At 39.1% G+C, this 20,608-nt stretch overlaps 1 protein-coding gene across 1 annotated transcript in view; it reads right to left on the reverse strand.

Moving 5' to 3' along the window:
- ANKDD1B (ankyrin repeat and death domain containing 1B) overlaps positions 1–20,608 on the reverse strand; it is a 63,617-nt gene that overhangs the window by 41,923 nt on the left and 1,086 nt on the right. The window contains exons 2-3 of the mRNA XM_086698692.1: positions 12,233–12,336; positions 9,114–9,212 (exon numbers count right to left, since the gene is read on the reverse strand). Of these exons, the coding sequence (XP_086554818.1) occupies positions 9,114–9,212; positions 12,233–12,336 (203 nt within the window). The remainder of the gene's footprint in view (positions 1–9,113; positions 9,213–12,232; positions 12,337–20,608) is intronic.

A 20,608-nucleotide genomic window follows, 5' to 3' on the forward strand; every position in this document is an offset into this window, starting at 1 on the left:
GACCTAATGTTATATAAACAAGGATATTAACTGTAACCCTTAAAAATGAGAGCAAAGGTAAATGTCCATTAATAATAGGAATGCTGAACACATTAGGGAACCGTGACACCACATCAGGCAGCCATAAAAAATAATGAGTTGGAGGGGCACCGGGGTGGCTCAGTGGGTTAAGCATTTGACTCTCAATTTTAGCTCAGGTCATGATCTCAGGTTCATGAGAGTGAGCCCCACATTGGGCTCTGTGTTGACAGTGTGGAGCCTGCTTGGAATTCTCTCTCTCCCTCTCTCCCTCTCTCTCTCTCTCTCTCTCTCTTTCCCTCCTTCCCTCCCTCCTCTCTCAAAAATAAATAAACATTTTAAAAAGGTGGGTACATAGGTAGATAGATGCTCAATACCTAGATGGATATGGTTATGAGTATGAGGAAAAGTACAGATACAAACACACATACTCTGCATTGTTAAATGTAGTCACTGGAGAAGGAGTATGTACACAAAAAAGAAAAAAACAGAGAAGACTGAAGTTATAAAAAGAATCCCAATATATATACCTTATTTGAAATATTTTCTCTGTATAAAATAATATAGGTGCATATGTGCATGAAACAGACTATCAGAGACTTTATCAGGAACCTTTAGGGATGCTATAGGCAGTTAGACTCATATACTCAATGCGTAGGAGAAGAGTGTGAAAGGAAATAGCTAACAGTTAACATTGGCTATCTCAGTCGGATAAAGGGTTAGTATCCAAAATCTATAAAGAACTTATCAAACTCAACACCCGAAAACCAAATAATCCAGTAAGAAATCGGCAAAAGGCATGAACAGACATTTTTCCAAAGAAGACATCCAGATGGCTAAGAGACACATGAAAAGATGCTCAACATCCCTCATCATCAGGGAAATATAAATCAAAACCACAGTGAGATACCACCTCATACCTCTCAGAATGCTAAAATTAACTCAGAAACAACAGATGTTGGCGAGGATATGGAAAAAAAGAGGAACACTTTTGCACTGCTGGTGGGAATTAAACTGGTACAGCCACTCTGGAAAACAGTAGGAAGTTTCCTCAAAAAATTAAAAATAGAGCTACCCTATGACCCAACAATGGTAGTACTAGGTATTTATCCAAAGGATCAAAAATGCTGATTCAAAGGGCACACACATCCCAATGTTTATAGCAGCACTATCAACAATATCCAAATTATGGAAAGAGCCCAAATGTCCATCAACTGATGAATGTATGAGGAAGATGTGGTCTCTGTGCATGTCTGTGTGTGTGAATGTGTATATAAATACACACCATGCATGTATATCTATAGACACATGCACACACACACACACACACACACACACACACACACACACACGGAATATTACACAGCAAGCAAAAAGAATGAAATCTTGCCATGTGCAACAAAGTGGATGGAACTAGAATCTATTATGCTAAGCAAAATAAGTCAGAAAAAGAGAAATAGCCTATGGTTTCACTCATATGTGGAATTTAAAAAACACAATTGTAACCTAAGGATAAGATGCATGGCCCCGATGCTAAGAGCTCCAGGTTCGAAGTGGGTGGCATCCCCGAATCTTGGGAACAGGCACACTAGATGAATGAAGGATCTAGATGTAAACAAAGAATCCCAGGTGGAGGTGGTACTTTGGGGATAATGATAGGCATCAGCTCTCCGAGCTTCTTATCGATGGGAAGCTCTTCCTGTGCAAATATTCCCCAGGGGAAGTTATTGACCTTCTTGCTTACGACCAGACTGGTGCTAAGGCCAGATTGTCACTGACTCTGGGCCTTTTACACTTTACAGAGCATTCTGTGCAACTGTGAGTGTAATCCATGACGCATGCTCACAAACTGCCCTAGGCATGTCAGTTTCGTGTCACAAGACATAGTATTATGAACTTTTCTATGGGGAAATTTACATCTGTGAGTAGTGATTCTTTGCCTGTGAGGAATGATGACTCCACTTGGAATTTATGGCTTCAGAAGTTCCTGTTGTTGGCAGTTTGATTTCCTGACTCTTGGATTTTATGATTAGTGCTTGAAATCTCTGAGTGTTGCCTGCTTTGAAATTAAGCATGACCTCTTAGGAAAAAAAGAGCTCCTATCAAAATGTGATTCATCTTCTATAAAAAATATTTCTGACCTCTTTTTTGGTCATGTAGAAAATGGATTTAGTATTAATGAATATAGACCATTCATGTGTAGAGAAAGGTAATTGAGGAGTGGAATTGTATTCAGGGCACATTTTTTGAAGAACCTCAACTAGTTATTGTACATCATTGTTCCTTGGGAAAACGAGTGCAGAAATTGGTAAGCATTTTTTTCATACTGGAATTACAAATATTTAAATAGACTAACCGCGTAGTGTGACAGCTGAAATGTAAATTTTATAAAGTACGTACATTTAAAACAAGGCTTATCAACAGTGGCACTATGACATTTTTGGCCAGGTGATTTTTTGTTGTGGAGGGCTGTCTGAGATTATAGGATGTTTTGCAGTTATCTCTGGCTTCTACCCATTAAATGCCAATATCTCCCCTCAGCCACGGCAATTAAAAGTATCTCCAAACATCTCCAAGTATTTCCTGGGAACAAAATTGACAACGCCCCCCCTCCAAGTTGAGAACCACTAATTTAGAGTTACACTTCAATAATATGGGACTTCCTTTTTCATTTCTCCACACCTGTACTTTCCTAAGAAGAGAATACATTAACGTAATTTCTGGGGCAGCCAAAATAAATGCCAAAAGGCTTATGCTCTTTACAAATGGAGGTGCCCCCGCAGACCCTCATTGCTTGTTTATTTACTCATATTGTATACATCTAGCAAACTGGTTTCCTAGGTTACAAACACAGTTGATTACAAGATCCAAATAAGATGTGTGAGAAGACTTAGTTTTATTTTTTTTTTTTTAATTTTTTTTTTTACATTGATTTCTTTTTGAGAAACAGAGTGAGACAAAGCGTGAGGGGGGAAGGGGCAGAGAGAGAAGGAGACACAGAATCTGAAGCAGGCTCCAGGCTCTGAGCAAGCGGTCAGCACAGAGCCTGATGCGGGGCTCGAACTCACAAACTGTGAGATCATGACCTGAGCCGAAATCGGACGCCCAACCGACTGAGCCACCCAGGCACCACATGAGAAGATTTAGTTTTAGAAGGCACTTTAACAGAGTAATAGATGTTTTTTTGCCAGGGATAAAAGGAAACAGAAAAGCAGACACATTAACTTTTAGATAAGGAACCTGAAAGTGAGCATTAACTAGATCACAGCACTTGAAAGTACCAGAACCAGAATTGGAGGTCAGTTTCTTCTGATTTTACATATCATACTCATAATGTTTGCTCTTTATTACTTGTCTAACTTGGGGCCTAGAATGCAGGTCCCAGTTTTCCTAGTTCAGCACCCTCCATTCCACCTTCCTGAGACAGCCAATTTTTAATTTTTTTAGTTTTTTAAAAAAAAATTGTTAATATCTATTTATTTTTGAGAGAGAGACAGAGCATGAGCGGGGGAGGGGCAGAGAGAGGGAGACACAGAATCCAAAGCAGGCTGCAGGCTCTGAGCTGTCAGCACAGAGCCTGACACGGGGCTCAAACCCACAAACCGTGAGATCATGACCTGAGCCGAAGTTGGATGCTTAACCAACTGAGCCACCGGGATGCCCCTATTTTTTGGTTTTAAATGGAACTTTTATTTTTATTTTTCCTCATGTATTTACTTATTTTTAATTTTTAATTTTTTAAACTTTATTTAAATCCAAGTTAGTTAACAGTCAAAAGACTGTACACCCCTCAAAGCAGGGACTGTATGTCTTGCCAATGCTTCCTGAAACAATTACCTGGTAATCTTGTTAAATCACAGATTCTGATTCAGGAGGTCAGGGGTGGGTCTGATTCTGCATTTCAAGCTCCCAGGAAATACAAGTGTTTCCATCCCAGGACTACACTTAGGAGTAATAACAACTTAAATGGTGTTGAATTCCCAGCAGTTGGCATTGAGACTTACCCACAGCAGGCAATGAATAAATACTGATGGGGAAGGGGTTTGATTTTTGGCTCTTTGCAAACAGGTGTTAGAGCTTAGAAGACACAGCTGCCAAATCAAACTCAGGGGTCATCACCCAAATAAGGAGACGGCCAGGTTTGACCAAACACAGCACTGCTTGAATTATAAAAGAATTTTATTGGTTATGTACCAATGCCACTGTGAATAATTAAGTTAGGTACAGAAATATTAAACTTAGTGAAACTTTCAAGGTAGACTACAGAGATACATCAGAAATACATACACACACTCGCACAAGGCCAAGTTACAAAAAGTTGATGTTAGCTCCCAAATGTACATTTGGAAAAGCCTCAAAGAGAATAACTTGGTAAAATATCTCTTCAACATTTCAGGAACAAGTGACTTATACTCTGACAGAAACCAGCAGTGTATTTAATATATTAGAAACACGGCAATCCTCAGACATGCTTTTTAAAGGAAAAGATGCTGTCAACCTGGGCAATGGATGCATAAATGTTTATTGTACAATTCTTTCCCCTTTTATAGTACATTAAAGATTTGGGGTTATGGTCCTGGGTAGAATGGAGTAAGTATACTGCTCCTGGTCTCTCTCACCAAATGTGACCAAAATCTCCAGAAAGAGTGCATGGCACAGCTATTTGAGGATTCTGGGAAGCAAATAACAGCAATTAGATTGGGGAAGTAAACCAAAACTCAAAATATAAACAATGAGGGTTTTCTGATTTGTTTTGTTTTTGTTTTCCTTCCATACCTTCCAGGTTGAACTCAAGGCAGTGCAAGTCACAGAAATGTGTCCTAGGCACAGACACAAAGAGCTAAAAAAAAAAAAAAAAAAACCCTCTTTCTGGTCTACGGAGCAGAAGGGGGATCCTGCAAGAAAGAGAAAGTAGGGGAAATACTGTTTCTTTTTTCTGCTCTGGCTCTGCTGTACACAAGCCTCCTTCCCAAAGCTGGAACCCTGTGGTAGAAGAGGCAGCAGTATCAAGGACTGGGAAACACCTAAAACTGACCGAGAAACTGTGGTCAGAAGAGCAGGTAGGTGGTGACTCATGTTGCTTGTTTTCCTCCCTTAGTTGCAGAGGTAGACCTAATTGTGGGAAGCACATAACAGAGCTGAGAGACTACATACACCCTCAACTTTCTAGTCAGCACACCAAGAAAAGGGGGAGGGGGGCCCTGGAGCTGGGAAAAGTGGGGGTGATGATTCCAGAGAGGGGGAAGCTCAAGAAAGTGAGCCCATAAAGATGTGTGTGTGGCCGCACCCTGACCCTTACATGGACCTGACCCTAAGCAGCATGCCAAAGGCCTGGAATGGTGAACTATGGGGCAGACCACTGCACAGGTCTCAGAATGGGCCCTGGATGGTACATATGCAGGAAAGGTCCAAAGTACTGAAAACTGAAGTGACACTGGTGTCAAATGATGAGGAAATGGGTCCTGCATATGCAAGAAAAAAACAAGAATCTTGACCTATTCCTCATACCTTATAATTAACTCAAAATGGACAATAGATCAATTTTGTTTTTAGTTTTCTAATTTTTATTTTTTTAAAGATTTTATTCCTAAGTCATCTCTTCACCCAGTGTGGAGCTCGAACTCACAAACCCAAGATCAAGAGTCCAATGCTCCACCAACTGAACCAGCCAGGTACCCAAAAATGGACAACATATCTAAATGTAAAACACACAGCTATAAAAATTTTAGAAGGAAAAATATGAGAAAATCTTCATGACCTTAAGTTAGGCAAGTCATTCTTGGTGGTTTTTTAATTATAGGTAAACTGTACTTCATCAAAATTAAAAACTTTTGCTCTGTAAAAAATGTGGGAAAATATTTGTAGATCACATATCAAACAAAGGACTTGTATCCAGAATATATAAATAACTCTCAAAACTGAACAATAAGCAAAAGCCCAATTTAAAAAATATATTCAAAATATTTGAATAGACACATAATCAAAGAAAATATACAAACAGTAAATAACACAAGAAAGATGCTATCATTAGTCATTAAAACCACAATGTGATGCCAATACATATTTATTAGAAAGGCTAATTAAGAAGGGGTGCTTGGGTGCTCAGTCGGTTAAGCGTCTGACTCTATTTTGGCTCAGGTCTTGATCTCACGGTTCTTTAGTTGGAGGCCTGCAGTGAGCTCTGTGCTGACAGCGCAGAGTCTGCTTGAGATTCTCTCTCTCCCTCTCTCTCTTCCCCTTCCCTGCATGCTCTGTCTCTCTCTCTCTCAAATATAAATAAATAAACATAAAAAAAGGAATTCTAACATTAAGGGGAAAAAAAAAATGCCAAGTGCTGATGAGGTTGTGAAACAAATGGAATTCTGCTACACTGCTGGTGGGAATGAAAGGTACAGACACTATAAAACAGTCTGGCAGCTTCTTGTATACAGCTTACTATACGACCCAGTAACCTCACTCCCAGAGATTTATAATGGATAAATGAATACTTTTGCCTACATAAAACCTGCACACAAATGTTGATAGCAGTTTTATTCGTTTTGTTGTTGTTCTTTGTGAAAACATTTATATTTAGATTCAGCCAGTTGGACTCAATTTAGATGATTCCAATTTTGTTGGCAATATCCAAAGCATCATAGTTAGAAGCCAGTCGAACATATGCCCCCTTCTCTCCATCAGGCCTGATCAGTGTGTTGATCTCGGCCATGACAATGTCATACTTTCTTCACGTCCTGTTTGATCTGGTGCTTGTTGGCCTTGAATCCACAATGAACACAAGTGTGTTGTTGTCTTCTGTTTTCTTCATGGCTGACTCAGTCAGGGGGAACTTGATGATGGCACAACGGTCAAGCTTGTTTCTCCGGGGGGCAGTGTTTCAAGGATATTTGTGGGGCCTTCAGAGACGCAGTGTCTTGGAATGTCAGAAGGTAGGTGACGTGTGGAAATTCTTTTTTGTATGTGACTGTGGATGCCTTTCCGCATCACATTTTTTTTGGTCTTCAAAGCCTTTGCTTCGGCTGCAGCTTTGGGAAGGGCAAGAGCTTCCTTCTTTGCCTTTGGTGCCATCTTCATGAAACCAATAGCAGCTTTATTAGTAATAGTCAAAAACTGGTAACAACTCCTTCAATGGGTGAATGCATGAATAAACTGTGGTACGTCCATACACTGGAATACTAGTCAGAATAAAAAAGGAGGAACTATTGATATATACTACATGAATGAATCGAAGATTTTGCTGAGTGAAAGAAGCCACTGTCAGAATGTTATATACTACATGATATAATTTATATGACATTCTCAAAAAGGCAAAATTATAGAGATGGAGAAGATATCAGTGGTTGCCAGGGTAAGGGAGGGTTTGACTACAAAAAGGCAGCATGAGAAATTTTCTGGGTGAGGCAACTGTTCTGTATTTTGATTATGGTAGTGATTACATGCATCTATACATGCATTAAAATTCATAGAACTTGGGGCGCCTGGGTGGCGCAGTCGGTTAAGCGTCCGACTTCAGCCAGGTCACGATCTCGCGGTCCGTGAGTTCGAGCCCCGCGTCAGGCTCTGGGCTGATGGCTCAGAGCCTGGAGCCTGTTTCCGATTCTGTGTCTCCCTCTCTCTCTGCCCCTCCCCCGTTCATGCTCTGTCTCTCTCTGTCCCAAAAATAAATAAACGTTGAAAAAAAAATTTTTAAAAATTCATAGAACTTTACACAAAAAAAGAAAGTAATTGCATTGTCAATTTAAAAATTAAAATAAAAATTTATTGTATCAAGGTTTCAATGTCAAAATAAGAATAGACGCTTGGCAATTAGGTCTATTACCAAATCATCTTTTGCAGGCTAACTAACACTACAAAATAATCAACAATTTCCAGATCCTAACAACACGTTCCTCAAGTACCATAACCATAATCTAACTTACTACCCTCACGTAATTGGAGTGCTTTCAGTGCCAATTTTTAGTAAGAGGTACTTCTTCACTGAGATTCTGTTACATATCAATCAACTTGCCCACCAATATCAGACTAATAAAATAGAGAAGGATGTGCCTCACTGGTAAAACAAACAGAAACTTTTATCATTATCAAGTCTAGGCCATGTCTATGCCAACAAAACCAACAAGATGATGTGACTTCATTCATTCATCTTCCAAAGATTTACCAAGCTCATACTAAACCCAGGCCCTGTGAGAATAAAAGTAAGTGCTGAGTCTACCCTCCAAGGAGTCAATCAACACAGAAAATAGAATGGCTCTATGAAAACCTTCTCAACAGTTGAAGAACCACAGAGCATGTGATTAACTAAGAACCAAGAACTATGATCCATTGGATTCTAATAACCAAGGCTATCATCTTTCTCTGCAACTGGAGATGATAAACATGATGTTGGGTATATCCAGCCCAGGTGGTTTTCCTCGTGCCATGGTAAAGTATTAAGTGAAGTTGGGAAAAGTAGGTGGAAATCCTCAGGGTGGATTTTGATATCTAGGCAGACAAATAGTTAAGCTGATTTGTGGCTAACATCATGGTCTCTGCAACCAAGTAAACCAAGTTCAAATCCTGCCTCTACACCTTCTTAGACGTTAATTCTTTGGGCAAGATATTTAACCTCTCTGTGTCTTACGCTCTTCATATGAAAACTGTGTATTATAGTAACACTTTTTCACAAGGTTGGAGGCACTAAATATCAAAGTCCTAAGACGGGTGCCTAGCATATAGTACCTATTTAATAAGCTTTGCTTATCAGAGTTCACAGAGCACAGTCAAGATTTGAAGTCTCTGAGGCTAGTTAGCTTCTGTCTTCTACATCCCAAATTATACTCTGGTCAACTTATCTTATTCTTAAAAATGCATATTACTGGCCATAAGGTCAATATGGGAAAATAAGTAAAACCTAAGTCCTACAGGTAATGGGTAAGCAATTTAGTTACCAAATACAAAGAGTACACAATGTGTATATTCTCTACAGAGATCTTTCCAAAGTGAAAACTACATTTGGAAATATTCTGGACGTATGTGAAGAAAAGATAACTGAAGTGACCAGATTTTCCCCATACACTGGTCATGCTCCAATCCATTCTACCAAAGGAAGATGAACTTACCTTATCAGCAACATCCACCCTGGCCTTGCGATTAAGCAAGAAATCCACCGAGGATAAATGATTCGCCCCCACCGCAAAATGCAGGGCTGTGCGGTTCATCTGAGGAAATGTAATTTGTGTTTTCAGTCATCTGATTGTTATTTGTCCTCTTTATGATTCCTGTTTTTCAAACAGCCATAATTTTGTATCTTATGTTTATATTTGCATTGCATAACTCATCATTGATTTTAATAGTATAATGGATTTCAATAAAAAAGTAAAACTTGTGGGGGGCCTGAGTGGCTCAGTTGGTTGAGCACTGGTTAAGGTCATGATCTCACAGTCTGTGAGTTCTAGACCCACATTGGGCTCTCTGCTGTCAGCACAGGGCCTGCCTCAGATCCTCTGTCCCCCTCTCTCTCTGTCCCTCCCCTATTCTCAAAAATAAACATTTTTTTAAAAAAGCAAAAGTATTTCTCCCTGTATTCGATTATTAAAAAAATTTTTTTAATGTTTATTTATTTTTGACAGAGAGACAGAACATGAGCAGGGGAGGGGTAGAGAGAGAGGGAGACACAGAATCCGAAGCAGGCTCCAGTCTCTGAGCTGCCAGCACAGAGCCTGATGCAGGGCCTGAACTCACATTCATGAGATCATGACCTGAGCCAAAGTCGGATGCTCAACCGACTGTGCCACCCAGGCGCCCCTCCCTATATGCAATTATTAACAACAGTAATTTTTTTCTGGTTAGAATACATTGATAATGCAAAAGAAAAATTTTCCTGGGTGTTCAATTGTATATGCTCTTTCTTCTGAAATTTTTTGATCTATAAATTTTACTGAAACAAACTGCTTCAGAATAAAAGAAAGAAGAGAATGAATGAATGAATGAATGAATCAATGAAAGATGCAGACACAGAAAAAGAAAGCTATAACTATCTTTTGTTTCCAAGAAAAGCCAAGAAGGCACTCCTGGGATTTTCATAGTTGATTGTGTTTCAGACAATGGATGTTTAGCATGCATCTAAAACACAGATCTTATTTCCTATACTCTAGGCACTGTTTTTGCATCCAAAGAAGGTGCCTGCGCGTGGATTTACTCCTTTGTTTCAAATAAATAATTTATTGCAAAAATTAAGTATCTGATATCCTTGGTAGCTAAGCTGATGATAAGTTAAGTTTGACAAAACATGAGTTATCGTGACACTGTCTGCAATCTAGAGCTGTGTTCTAGTATGTCAAGCCAAAACAGCATCCAAGATAATTCAATAAAACCATTTACATGTATTTCTTCATCTCTATCGTCACAGATTTTAAGCAACTCTACAAACAACCATATCAACAATTTGCTGTAAATGGGACTAAAAGAGATGTCATTAGAAAGTATAATACAGGGCACCTGGGTGGCTCAGTTGGTTAAGTGTCCGACTCTTGGTTTTGGCTAAAGTCATGATGTCACAGTTGGTGAGATTGAGCCCCGCGTCAGACTCTGTGCTGATAGTGCGGAGTCTGCTTGGGATTCTCTCACTCATTCTCTCTCTGCGTCTCCCCTGCTTGTGCACATGCGCAGGTATATACTCTCTCATTCTCAAAATAAATAAATAAACTTAAAAAAAGTAATACAATTCATCAAGAGGTCATGATAATTTGCTATGCTGACTGTAAGTTAAGGTGCTCTAGGTTGTGCCCTAAATGATGCTTCATTTAGCATTAAATCTCTCTAAATACTTTAATATAAAAATATGGTTTAAAATATCATAAAGTCTTATGTGAAAAAAATTTTAATTATTATGAAAGTACATTAAAGAATCTATTCCCTGCTACTTGGAAAAATGATTATTGCTTTACTTACTCAACAATTTATGTAGATATTACTTTCAAAGGCCCTTGCTTTTCTTTTCACTCCCTTCCCTTCCTTCTTTCCTAATTCCTTTTTTTTTTTTTTTTTTTTTTTTGGTTTTTGTTTTTGTTTGGTTCCTAAAATTGTTACGCTGCAAAACTCTATTTTTCTACTCTTTCTAGGATGTCTATGGACAATAAATACTAAATACAACCATAACACATCAGACACACACATGCACACAGTATATACACAGACATATGAATTTCCATATACAAGCAAACATATACCTCTCACAGACACACATGCTCAACTGGTAAACATCCTTCCACTGCGTATGATACATGACTTCAATTCTTATGATCTCACTGCCTGGGACAGATCCAGGTTTTGTGGAACCTAAACTCTACACTCTTCAGGGAGCTCTCTTTAAAGCCAGTCAGAGAGCTGAATTGATGGCAGTTAAAGTTTCTTACTTTTTCAGATTAAAAAAAAAAAAAACATATAACCATGAGAACACATTGCCAGAGCCCTCCCCAGTACCTTGGAAGGGGTCTGTACAAGAAGGGACCCTAAAGCTTATGCTTCATTTAGCACTAAATCCACCTCTGCTATCCCCTTGAACCACTTGCACTAATTGTCCTAAGTAATTAACACAGCCCCCACTTTGATAAACCTTGCCTTGAAAAGCTGTCAGGAAATCTCTACAAAACCAAGCAGTAGGAAATCCAGTATTTCTGGCAGTGGACTTCTCTCCTAAACCCAAGTACTTGAAGAACAATTAAGAGCCAGGTTTTAGAAAAGGCTCCAGTGCCCAACATGCAAATGCACTGTACTTCTAAAGCAATAAAATACAAAGCCAAGCTCTCCCTTAGATTTTAAATTTGCAGGACTGAACAACAAAGGGAATCTCTGGAGAAAAACCAATGATGAACTGTGTAGCAAAAGATGTTCTGCCTTTCCAGAATGTATGAGGCCAGTGATACACAGGCTACAATCCAGGACCAAGTCCAGGCCCATAACCCTGACAACTGGCTTTACTGCCCACCCACAGATTTTGCACAGATGCACACAAAGACTCTGTGTATTTCCCCTCTGATAAGATATATTAAAAGACTCAGAACCTATCCCACGGCTTGATTCCACCTTTAGCTTAAACATTCTGGAATTACCACCGAAGGAGCTAGCCCACACCTCATCCGCCACAATCATTTCAATTGTTATTATTATTTAAATTGCACTGTATAAATCCAAGCCACCCTTAGAGTGGTCACTTGTCACATCTGTGACTTGTACTCACATTGTTCACAGCATTAATGTTAACCTTCTTTTCAAACAGCTTCTCCATAAGATCCAAATTATTGCTTTTTGCAGCATTCTGAAAGCTTCTCTCATTTGGCAGTACTGAAAGCAAGCAAGCAAAGCATGACTGAAGAATTTAAGGGGGACGAAGGAAAAAAGCAAACCTCACGCAAACCTGGTAACTTTAAATAAAAACAGCCTTCACCCTTTCACATTCTACTATTCTGGACATGAGAACTTTGTATCAATATTTTGCAAAGCTGTATTATCAAGACTCCACTTTGTGCTCACAATGCAAGTATTTTCACACCCTTAAAAATATTTCCTGGTCCCAAACAAAACATCATTCCCAAGGACCACCCTGAAGTCAGCAATGTGGTCGCTGCCTCTAGGAGATCGGAGTGTGGCCACAGACTTTGTTTTGTTTTGTTTTGTTTTGTTTTAATAAAATGTTTGTAAAAGATGAGACAGGCAGGAGCCCAAATGCTCCATACAAGCTTACAGAGATAAAATTGTCTGCAGAAGCCTGTGCAGATGCCAGGCCAGCAGAAAAAAATCCTTAAAATGTAGCACATCACATAAATATACACAAAGTCTAAAAGGGATGAACATGTTTCATTTATATAAAAAGAGATTCACACCTACTATAAACACTACATATCACACACATAATACACATTCAGGTGGCAGGTTTTATTAACTAGCCTAGGGAAGATTTCAGAATGTATTAAGTTTTTGTTTTTTTTTTTATGCTCTCTCATTGTTTCTTTTTTTTTTATGTTTATTTTTGAGAGAGAGAGAGAGAGAAAGAGAGAGAATAAGGGGGGGAGGGGCAGAGAGATGGGGACAGAGGATCCAAAGAGGGCTCTGTGCTGATGGAAGTGAGCCCTATGTAGGGCTCAAACTTACAAACCGCAAGATCATGACCTGAGAGGAAGTCAGAGGCTCAATCGACTGAGCCACCCAGTTTTTTTAATGTAGGGGAACTGGAGGGCTCTCAGGGGACAACCCCAATACTGGGGGATAAAGTCACAATTAATAATATGAAAAATGATATCAAGAATGAATGATATGAAATCAGCAATAGACCATCTCTAAAAAAAAAAGAACTCTCGGGGCGCCTGGGTGGCGCAGTCGGTTAAGCGTCCGACTTCAGCCAGGTCGCGATCTCGCGGTCCGTGAGTTCGAGCCCCGCGTCGGGCTCTGGGCTGATGGCTCAGAGCCTGGAGCCTGTTTCCGATTCTGTGTCTCCCTCTCTCTCTGCCCCTCGCCCGTTCATGCTCTGTCTCTCTCTGTCCCAAAAATAAATAAACGTTGAAAAAAAAAATTAAAAAACAAAAACAAAACAAAAAAAAAAACTCTGGAGGAGGTTTTGTGGATGTGTTGCCAAGTAGTTTCATAATAATAATAACAACAACAACAACACAATTTGACAAAGACTTAAAAAAAATTTTTTTAATATTATTTATTTTTGAGAGACAGAGACAGAGAACAAGTGGGAGAGGGGCAGAGAGAGAGGGAGACAAAGAATCTGAAGCAGACTCCAGGCTCCGAGCTGTCAACACAGAGCCCAATGCAGGACTCAAACCCATGAAGCACAAGCTCATGATCTGAGCCGAAGTTGGATGCTCAACCAACTGAGTTACCCAGGCACCCCTGTCAAAGACTCTTTAGAGTACTACCAAATCTAATCAAAGACTAGGAGTATCTTCACGGGAGAAACACACATTCATTTTATCACCTGGATCCCCCTCTTCCTTTCTACTCTGCCTGTTATCCCCACTCTAAGTAACTTCAACATCCACACAGATGACAAATCTGACCCTGACTCTTTCACTTACAATAATCTTTCCATCCACCTGATCTCAGTCACCCATTTTTCAGGGTCATACTCTTGACATCATCATCAGAAACCACATTACCTCTGACATCTTCAAGAAACTCATTATCTGACCACCACCTCATCCATCCACCTCACCTGCTCTACTTCTTCTAGTCTCCAAATTCTGCAACCTCATCAAGTCCTCCCATCCACTGTTCTCACCAGCTTTTCATATTATTCATCCCTTAGGCCCTTACTCTGCTCTTTACTCAGTTTAGATCTTCTAGTCCATCACTGAAATCACTTCTATACAAACACCTTTACTTCCCTTGCCACTCTCTTTTCTCATCAGACTAGCTGACAGAATCCTAATTCTGACATTAAACTCAACTGCTACCTGTTCCACCTCTGCACCTGAGCAGCTGAACAGTACTGGAGAGAAACACACCACCATGGTGCGGGAGACGTGACTAGTGTTCATCACTATCTAGTTCTCCTCTCCTTTCTGAACACATGGGTAAGTACACATCCTGGCCTGGGTGCAGTTAAGGTGAGGTCTGTCCCCTGGAATAGAAGAAGAGGGGATAGTAGGTTACTTGGGGCTGAGCAAGTGAAAAGCTTCTGTGACACCCTCCAGGTGCTCTCTTCCCATTTTATCAACCCTCAAAGCCATGTGTTTAAACGCTGCTGTGTTGTAGCTGAACTGTATTCCCTCAAAATTTATCTACTGAAGTTCTAACACCCAGTACCTCAAAATGTGACTATGTAGGGTCCTTTTTTTTTTCAAACATTTGTTTATTTATTTTGAGAGAGAGAGAGAGAGAGAGAGGATGAGCAAGGGAGTGGCAGAGAGAGAGGGAGAGAGACAGAACCCCAAGCAGGTCCCCCACTGTCAGCACAGAGCCAGATGTGGGGCTTGATCCCATGAACTGTGAGATCATGACCTGAGCTGAAACCAAGAGTTGGACGTTTACCCAACTGAGCCACCCAGGCACCCCTGGTGATAGAATCATTAAAGAGGTAATTAAAATGAGGTCACTCGGGTGGGGCCCAATCCAATATGACTGGTGTCCTTCTAACAGAGGAAATTTGGAACAGACATGACACAGGAAAGACCATGTGGAGACAGTGGGAGGAGATGGCTATCTACAAGCTGAGGAGAGAGGCATCAGGGAAAATTAAGTCTGCTGACACCTTGATCTAGGATTTTTAGACTCAAAAACTCTGAGACAAATTGTTGTTGTTTAAGCCACCCTACCTGTGGTACTTTGTTACAGTATCCCTAGCAAACTAATACAAGGGGTCATAAGATGGCAGTGCCTCAATTAGTTTGGCACTGGGAGACAATTCTCCACAGGTCTCTTATGTTTCTCTGTATCTGATAAGCAGAAGCACTGACTGATTTTGCTCTAGACCATCTTTTCCAGAATGTGTGCACAGTGAACTACATCAGAAAAGATAGATAAAAATGCATCTCTGGAGCATGGGGCTGGATTGCTTATGGCTTGCCTTAAAAGACAGACAGAGAGAGAGTAAGGCATGCTTCCTGCCCATTAGAAAAGATTTGGATTCCCTAAGTGCAGGATTCTTCTGTAACACAACCCAAGGGGCTTTGCATCTCCTTGGAGATGGGGCTTGCAGAAATGACACAAACGCTGACACGCTGGCTACTGCTCCTACTGTGAGCACTACAATCCTCTGTGTCTGATCGGAAGTGTCTTCTGCTAGCATCCATGATGCCATGGTAGGCTAACTTGTTAGCTTGCAAGTAGAGTAAAATCATGGCCTCTTTACAGTTCTTGACACATAGGTTCCTGAGAAACTAGGTAGAGCAGAAACCCTTCTGTTGGACATGTTGTCTGAGCAAGAGTAGATCTTTATTATATTCAGTCACTCAAGACTTAGGGGTGATTTGTTGCTGCAGGAAAATCTGGTTTATCCTGACTACACATGCTAACATACTACCCATAAATAACATACTCCTAAATTCTTACCCATTAATCTCATGTAGGATCTTATCACAGCAATCCTACTTCATTTCCCTAGGCTTCCATTTTTCAATTCCATGACTTTTTCTTTCTTTTCAAATATTTTAATCTACTAATTTGCCTACTTTAGTATCCATGATCACCAATATGTAACTCTCAGTTAATAATAGTGCATAGAGAAAACATAAGCAATTAGATAATAATTTCCATATTTTCTCACCCCTGAGTCTACCAACCTACCTACCTACTTTTACACCCACACTTTCTGCTTTTACTACTCTTACACTCAATGAAGCAGCCCTATGACTACCCAAGGCCAACCGCTCCATTGGGCTCTGGATCCCACCCTTCTCGTCTTTTCAATTATTTCATGTATCAATCTCACGGAAATTACCCCATTCTCCTCTGCATTCTCCAGTGGACCATTCCCCTCAACATATACAGAGCTGCTATAAAACCTTCAGTGAAAAAAACATTCTCTTAACTTCACATCCTTTCCAACTGCCACTCCATTTCTTAATCTCCCATTGCTCCCCAAATTCTTATGTGTTCTATAACCACTCTCCTCCTCCTCACCTGTTTCATCTCACCTCCATGCTAATCAGATCTCATTCCTATCACTTCACTGAATCTGTGCTTATTAGGGTCACTCGATCTTGCCCAAAGCCAGTCATCACTTTCTTTGTGTGCATTAAACTCTTGACAGATTTGACCAAGGGCCATACCATCCTTTTAACATTCTTCTCCATGCCTCTGATAGACTACCTCCTGTTTTCCAGTCTCTTTTACTGGCTCTTCCTCCTTTGCTTGATCTCTAAATGTTGGAGCACTCTGGAGTTTTTACAAAATTAAGAACATGGTGGAGTAGACATTATCACTGCCATCTTCCAGATGAGGAAAATGAGACTTAGAAAAGTTAAAACACTTGCTCATGTCTTAAAGACAATAAATGATAGAACTATTCCAGGTAGTCTGAATCCAAACACCAAGCTTGCAGTCACTGCAGAGGTCCAGGGTGTCCATATGAAACTGTATTACTGAAGTGGAGATTCAAACTGCTTACTCTATCAGATGCTTTAGCTAATGTATTCTGTCAGTTAAACCAGACTTTTCTCAACTCTGTCCTTGATCCCACATGGCCCTGACACTAGCTCCTTGCCCCTATGTATTAATCCAATGGGAGTGCAGTTCTAGTTCTGGGTCTTTTCCCTCCTGGGTATGTCCCAGGGCAAATCAAGACCTTGTGATGTCCTGAAATATGGCACACACATTCTATTCTGTCCATGAAGTCAAATACCTTGTCCCTTTTCTCCTACATCTATAAGAAAAATTAATTTTGAGGCAACTTCTAAGACCAATTGGAAGCACCATGCAAGATTCTTAATCCATTAAATCAATGGTTCTTAACTCAGGCTTCACAATAAAATAAACAGGATCCCTTTAAACTTTTTTTTTTTAATGTTTCATTTATTTTTGAGAGAGAGAGACACAGAGCATGAGTGGGGCAGGGGCGGAGAGAGAGAGGGAGACACAGAATCCAAAGCAGGCTCCAGGCTCTGAGCTGTCAGCACAGAGCCTGATGCAGGACTTGAACCCACAAACCATGAGATCATGACCTGAACTGAAGTTGGATGCTTAACCAACTGTGCCACCCAGGCGCCCCTAAACAGGATCCCTTTAAAAAAAAAAAACCCATGCCAGATTCTTAAACCCAAGCCAACTACATGGGAATTTCTAGGGCTCAAAATTTTTGCTGACTTGCCCACAATTTACTAATTAAGTAAGCTTGTAACAATTCTGAATTTTTACATTCAAATGTAAAATGGATATTATAAAACCTACCTTTAGCAGTATGAAGACGCCAGTTTGTACAGACTAATAAACTGGCTGTATCCCTTCCCAATGAAAAAACTGTAGCTTTAAATCAGTTATGGTGAAAGTATTACACAAAGGAAAGTGGAAAATACTTCAAATCAGAACTAGTCCCCCCAGAGAGCTGGTAATTAAACATTTACCAACACACCATTGTCTACCTTCCAGCTAGTAAGTGACAGAGTTGAAAAAATGATCGATACAAATCATAAACATACCAATTTTCAGCTTGGCTAAGTAATATTTAGAGTACTGTGCTATATATGTCTTTTTTTTTTTTTTTGGAAATGGATAAGATCAAGGAAATGTTAAATGTTCAGCACCAAGCAACACATTACACAGAGCTGTATCATTCACTTAAACTTTTAGGGGTCAAAAACTCTAATGCCTTCAAAATTTGGGTAAGTATGAAGCAAGAGGGCCAAAACAGGAGGAGATAATGCTGAGATAGAAAAACAAGCCTCCTGCATTTCATTCAGGTCTCTGCTCAAATGGTACCACTTCTGAAAAATCATGTCTGACCATCCAAACCCCTGTCTCCCGTCATTCTCTGCCCCTGTGCCCTACTTCACTTTTTCTTCATATCACTTGATACTACTCGACATTAATATTACATTTGTTTACTTTCTCAGTATCTGTTTCCTTCACCAGAATACAATATCCACGAGGAAGCTGAAATAAGTCCAGTACCTAGTGCTAATAGGTGTTCAATAAATATTTGCTAGATGGGTGGATGGGAGGATTGGGAAGCCACCATCTACCTCCAGAACAATATTACCAAGGGTAGTATGCTCAGTATTAACAAAACTTCCAATTTCTCATACATACATATAAACCACATATGAAAGAGGAAAACCCAAGAGAAATTAGAAAATATTTTGAACTGAATAAAAATAAAAATAAAATATATCAAAATGTGTGGGATGCAGCTAAAGCAGTGCTAAGAGGGAAATTCATAGCATTATAAGAGGGAACTTCATAGCATTAAGTTATTAGAAAAGAAGCTTGCAAATCAGTAATGTAAATTCCTACCTTAAGAAAGTAAAAACCTAAAAGCAAAAAACACCTAAGTCAAGCAGACAGAAGAAAAATTGCAAAGGTAAGAGCAATAATCAATAAAATTGAAAAAAGATAAACAATAGAGAAAATCAATGAAAACAAAAGCTGCTTCTCTGAATACATCAATAAAATCGATACACCTCTAGCAACACTGACCAAAAAGAGAGAAAGAGAGAGAACACACATTACCAATGTAAGGAATGAAAGAGAGCACAGCACTACCGTTCCCACACACATGAAAGGAATAAGGGAATATTATGAACAATTCCATTCACATAAATTCAACAACTTAGATGAAATGAAATAATTTCTCAAAAATCACAAACTACCCAAATTCATTCAAGATTATATAGATAACCTGACACAAGAAGAGGAAAAACTTCCCAACTCATCTTATGAGATCAGCATTTCCTTGATTCTACAACCAAAGACATTATGAGAATAAAAAACTACAAGCCAATATCCCTCATAAACATCGATGCAAAACTCTCTGAACAAGCATTATCAAAACACATCCCGTGATACACAGAAAGTTTAACACACCAAGTAAGGTTTATCCTGAGAATGTAAAATTCGTTCCTTATTTGGAAATCAAGCAATGTATATACAGGTAGTCTAAAGAAGAAAAATTATATGGTTAATTGATGCAGAAAAAGCATTTAAAAAAAATCATCATCCATTTATGATTAAAAACAAAAACCAAAAAACCCTCTCAGCAAACTGGGAATAGAAGGGAACTTCTTCAACCTGATAAAGAGCATTTACAAAAAACTAACAGCTAACATTCTACTTACTCATAAAAATGTCAATGCTTTCTTTACCCAGGAACAAACAGAAATGTCCAGTCTAACTCTTAAACACAGTGCTGGAAGTGTTAGCCAGGACAACAGAGCAGTAAAAGTAGATTAAAACGCATACTGATTGGCAAGAAATCGAAATGTCTCTAGTCTAGTTGCAAACAATTTTATTATCTGCATATAAAATCCAAAAGAATGTATAAAGCAGCTCTAGAACTAATAAGTGTGTTTAGCAAAGTTGTAGGATACAAGGTCAACACATAAATATCAACCATCTTTCTATATACTGGCATAAACAAATGGAAACCAAAATTTAAAAATAATACCATTTTAAAAATTATAATTAAAATGATCAAAAATCAAAATACTTAAAAGTATATAAATCCAACAAAAGTTCCAGTTTCTCTAATACCAAAAAAACACAAAATACTGATGAGAAAAATTAAAGAATACCTAAATAAATGAAGATACATGATGTCATGAATTGGAAGATGTAATAAAGATGTCAATTATATGAAATTGACCCATAGATTTAATGCAATTCAATCAAATGCCAAAAGGATATTTTGTAGCTACAGACAAGATGATTCTAAAACCTATATGGACAGGCAAAAGAACTAGAATAACCAAAACAATTTTGAAAAAGAAGAATAAAATTGGAAGAGTCACAATACTTATTATAAATCTACAATAATCAATACAGCATGGTATTGGCAGAGAAACACACAGATGGACTGAACAAAATACAGAGTCGAGAAATAAACTCTCACAAATATAGCCAGTTGATTTTTGACAAAGGTGTAAAGTCTGTGACAGCAGCGAAAGGATAATCATTG

The sequence above is a fragment of the Puma concolor genome, chromosome A1 (assembly GCF_028749965.1).
Source record: "Puma concolor isolate L17-30 chromosome A1, mPumCon1.1.hap2, whole genome shotgun sequence".
NCBI lineage: Eukaryota > Metazoa > Chordata > Mammalia > Carnivora > Felidae > Puma > Puma concolor.